Consider the following 5344-nt stretch of genomic DNA (forward strand, 5'->3'; position numbering starts at 1 on the left):
TCTACAAGGAAATAAAAAAAAAACAAATTTCCACTAGTGTGACCCACGTGACACATTTTCTCTTAGCATGTCATCATCCATATTTTATCCACCACTCCTCGAAAAAGTTCAATATTAAACGTAAATTACTCTATAAAATCGTTATTGCTCAGACAAACCATAATTTTTATAGCCTTTAATTTTGTTGGTTACAGAGCTATTGAATATAAAATAAGACCTCTCCTGCCACAATTCATTGATAGTTCTCTCTTACGTTTTATCATATATTGCCTATAACCAATAGAAACTCAAGGTTTTCATCTATCAAATAACTTATTGTATAATGTTATCTTGTGAACAGTTAGATGTCAATTTCACTCAGAGTACTAACATTGTTCCTGTGGGAAAATTAACAACAAGCTTGGACGAATTTGTCTACTTTTCGCACGTTATTAGTCTATATTCTTTGATGCATTATTTAAGTAAATAAAAATTATTAAGTGCATTATCATCATTAGTATAAAAAAGTTAAGGTTAAGTACTTTATTTCTAGTTTTTCATATTTATTATTATAAAAGAAACAAAAATCTAAAAATAGGGATCCTTTTAGGTTTGTTAAGATTAGATTAGGTAAAATAAATAATAATAATATTATAATAAAAATGTTTCATGAGGCACATGTGTGAGCAGCTCATGGGTAATGTAATTCAATAGCATAACATGACCAGCACATTCTCCAAGTGATTTACAATTTTTTATGGCATGGAAAGTAGTGAGACACAGTTCAAAGGACAATAAAACAATAAATTTTAATTACAAACAGATGCATACTGTTATGAACTTAGAGCTACTTAGGATAAACGAATGTAATTTCATGTTACAAGTTGAAGTCATTCTAGAAAGAAAAAGGTTAATTTAGGTTTATTTTGATTTTTTGGTGGTTACCAGATTGGTTGAATTGACCAATCCCATTTTGAAATAGAGTTGAGAAAATAACAGATAAACTATAAAGTTTTACTGAAAAAAAAAACGTTTGAAATGCATTTAGAAGGTTTTAGGGATTACCCAAAGGAAATTTGAGATTTTTGAGATGATGAAAAGTATTTTTAATTTTAACATGACAATTACTTTGTACATGGACTATTCAAAACAAATACTTTGCTAAAAATATTATTTTTTGTATGTGAAAGACATAATATTAACTGAAAGATGGCAAAATTTTGTGAAGATATACACACTATGTTGAAAATTAGAAGTATTAAATCTATAAAGACTTCAAATGAGTACAAACAGGTCACGTGGTCGGTCTTAATATGGTAAGATTGTTTGGCTGGAGACCACAGACCTGAAGCTTTCTGCTGATTGACCCATTCCCCAGCCCTAAAGGGAAGGGTCTGTGAAGATGTGCAAATCTGGACAAGGAGGAAGCAGAACATCTACTGATGTGTGAGCTCTATCCAACCACCAATGCAGATCATCGACAAGGGAAATATGAGCCTCTAATGGATCCCACGCAAAGTTCCATTGCTTTGTGTATAGCCCCCTCATGAGCAGTAATAGAGGGAGCAGTAAGGGTGTGAAGAAATGAAAGCTCCATTGAATGGAGTCATAGAAGAGAAGGTTGGGCCCGAATGAGATAAGTGTTGAAAAAGACACCCAAGTGGACAAGATATTGAGTAGGTATAAGGAAGTACTTCAACTTGATTAACCAAACCATATGAGCTGCCTCCAGGAGGAGCAAATGAGTGTGATAAGCAAACTCCCATTTGGAATGAACTAACATAAGCCAGTCTTCAATGTAACGTTCTAAGCGCAACCCCGAGTATGCAAATATCGGACAAAAGACACACAGGCCAAAGAGCAGGGCAAAAAATTGATAATCTACCCTAGGATGAACAAACCGAAGATAGCACCTCGACATGTGAGATATTGGAATATACAGATAAGCATTCGTAATGTCTATCTTGGTCATACATAAACCTGAAAAAAAAGCCCACCTGAGGGTGAGAAAAGACTCCATGGTAAATCAGGGCAGAACCAAAAATTGATTGAGGTAGGACAACTCGATCACAGACCACCAGTCCCCTGTTTTCTTGGGTACCACAAACAGACTGGAATAAAAACTTGGAGAAGAATGAGATACAGGTTCTATGTCTTGTTGGAAGAGAAGATTTTGTACCACCTCAGACAGATATAACAGTAGGATCCCAAGACAATGGAGGAGAGGAAAGAAAGTGGATGACAAGTCTCTCGGATAATACCAGAATAACCCACAGATCTGGGGTGAAAACTCACAATAGAGGAAGAAAATCGGTCAAGCAAGCCCCCACTGGACCAGAACCCACCAGTTAGTCACTGGTACTGTTGGCGACATGTCCATCTACGTCAAATAATATAACATAAGGAGGAACTCCTGAAAGTAGGAACTGGAAAGAGCTGGGAAGGAGCAGGATGGGAAACAGTAATAGGGGCTTGTCTAGACTCTGAATGAGACAAACAATCCACCAAATATGAAAGGGTCGATTGCTGTCTCACTGATTCAACACAGGATTCCAAAGTTTAAGGAATATTTTGAAAGATAGACCAATGGAGAAAAGGGGCCATACACAAGTCCCGGAAATAAGTAATTGGTAAACAAACTTGGGACAATACAGTGTCCCTCCCCAGAAGACCCCAACAACAGACAACGCATGTCTGTATGGAAAGCACTGAAGAAGACAAACATTTCAATGTGAAGGTAGTCACAGAGAGGTTATCTTTCAAATAACATTCAGGATCTTGGTAGAGCACTTTGGAAAGTAGGTTGATAGTAGCCAAATACCATAGGAGAGCTGATAGGGTAAGACAAAGGCAAGAAAAATGGGTATTAGATAAATGAACACAGGCAAAATCAATTCCAACTGTTGAGAATCAAGAAACGGAAATTCAGCCTCATGGTAGGCTAAAGCAAACTGATCCGAAGCCCATGAAGGGCGAGGCATGCCAACACCCTCAATTATCTGAGAGTATATGCTCTGCATGAACCCTAATATCTGGGCAAGGGGGGGGGAACACAAAATACTGTGAGGAGGGGTATGGTGTAACAAAGAAGGAATGGGATTATAAGAAATCGGGGAAACAGATAAAATAGTACACTCCTGGGAAATCATATCTAAAAAAAGCCATATTAGGCCTTGCTAATTCTGCAGTAGAGGCATAGGAAGGCATGGCAAATCAGGTGGAGGAAAAATGCAGTCAAATTCCTCATCAACCCGAATAGGTTTAGCATGTTCAGGAAGAATATTGGCACCATCTGGAGAAGCAGGTTGACTATTATAACGATCAATCTCTTGGCAGATGAGAGTCAATAATTCCATAGCCGAGTTACTCCCATCTGCAGCATGTGTAAGTGTGCTGGTAGAAGGTATTACCTCTTTAATGGTAATTTGGACTTATTGTTAACAATGAATGATCAAACACCACACACCCTATATTTTCCTGAAGAACAGGGAACTATTTGAAAGTGCTCAGGTGTTGGGTCTCTTTAAAAACCAAACACCAAAGTGTTAGAATAAAATAAAATAAAATTGGGAAAAAATAAGTTAAATTAAACTTTTGTAAAACTGAAAAGAACAATTTTATGTTGGAATGCATTTTTAAAAAAAATGCACTAAGTTTAAAAAAGAAATGACTGAAGAGCACAATATAAAATGTCTTGACATGAATACTGCCAAATGAGAAGTGATAGTTCAGTAGAATCAAATATAATGAGTCACATGCAGTTGAACCATGTTGATCATAGTGTACATGGAACCTCAAGGCTTGGGGCATGGGAAAAAATTTTGTATATAGAAGGGCAGCACTGAATGAGAATAGCTATTTATGTGAGTGAAAGTAATGTACTGTATCAGAGAAAACATTCTTTAAAACTTTATTAAAACCTCTATAACATTATGAATTTAAAAAGAAAATGATAAACTTGTGTATGCTATTCTAAAAAGTAAGTAAAGATGAACTATACCAGTTATTCCCTGATCCTGAAACATCAGTAATAAGTTGTCTACTGTCAAAAACATCTCGTATAGGTCCTCGAAGTAGCTGACTGATTACCCCTTCTTCCATATCAATTAAAATGGCCTTTTACAGAATTAATCATTTTAGAATTTACTTCAAAACTGCAAGTGGTTGAATTTAAATTGAAGGTTTTTAAACAACTTAATAACGTTCTTGAAGATATAAATATACATGCTAAGTTCATATCTTTAAATCAAGACATTTAACAGTAAAGTATTTTCGTATATGAAATTTACACAGTTATCTCAAACAGTGCTCCAGATAAGTTTTTCACAGAATGAGTACTTTACTCCTCAAAATAAACTGCAATGCTGAAAACATGCATATTTTTGGGTTTCAGCAATTTTTGTTGTTGTTGAACACCTGACATTTTGGTGCTGTTTTACTGTGTGCTTTCTCTTCTTATTGTAGTACTAACATCCTATTAACAACCACACAAGACAAATACAGTATATATTCAATACAGTAAGCATTTTGTTGACATCAATCGAGAAATTTACATTGGTATAAGTTTCAATTAAATGGTAATCCCAAACTATAGATAATCATCAGTCCATAATGTATATCATTTATCCATTCATCCCAACATCAAATTTACCATAGAACACGAAAACAATAAACAGTTATCTTTTCTTAGCCTCAACATTATTAGATCGGACACATGGTTTATAACCAAAATTCACTGTAAGAATACACACACCGGCCTCTACATCCCCTGGAATTCCGTTCATGACACCACACAAAAAAATCAATATATTCAAAAACCTCATAAACACAGTCACAAGACTCTGTTCAACAGACTACATAAATGAAGAAATCAACCACATAAAGAATTCCTTCATTCACACCAATAAATTCCCACCAGGTATTGTTGAAAAACTCTCCAACATTCTCCACAATAAAACTCAACTCATGAACAAAATTGATACTAAGAAACCAAACAACAGAACATTACACAGCAGTTTACCTTTTGTCCCTGAAACCAGCTCAAGAATTATCCACACTTGGACAAAACTAGCCATTAAACACAATATTCCTGTCAACGTCAAATTCTCTCAAAAACCCGGCCCGAAATTAAAATCCTCACCAAACAAAAATTATTTAGAATCACACAATACCAATGTCATTTACAAAATAACATGCAATAACTGCCCAGAATTCTACATCAGAAAAACAGGAAGAAAATTGGAAACCAGATTCACAGAACAAAATAAAAAACCATTGCATGTTTTCCAACATTGCAACTCAAAAAACCATAATATATCTATTAAAAACACAGTCATTTTAAACATAAACAAACAAAAAATCAAGG

The 5344-nt window shown here is 35.0% G+C and overlaps 1 protein-coding gene across 3 annotated transcripts in view; it reads right to left on the reverse strand.

Annotated features, from left to right (window-relative positions):
• Positions 1–5344, reverse strand: part of LOC106461579 (tubulin epsilon chain-like) — an 84190-nt gene that overhangs the window by 61419 nt on the left and 17427 nt on the right. For all 3 annotated transcript variants that reach the window (XM_022388584.1, XM_022388583.1, XM_022388586.1), the window contains one exon: positions 3980–4095. In XM_022388584.1, coding sequence (XP_022244292.1) covers positions 3980–4095 — 116 coding nt within the window. The remainder of the gene's footprint in view (positions 1–3979; positions 4096–5344) is intronic.

This window comes from Limulus polyphemus, unplaced genomic scaffold (genome assembly GCF_000517525.1).
Source record: "Limulus polyphemus unplaced genomic scaffold, Limulus_polyphemus-2.1.2 Scaffold991, whole genome shotgun sequence".
Classification (NCBI taxonomy): Eukaryota; Metazoa; Arthropoda; class Merostomata; order Xiphosura; family Limulidae; genus Limulus; species Limulus polyphemus.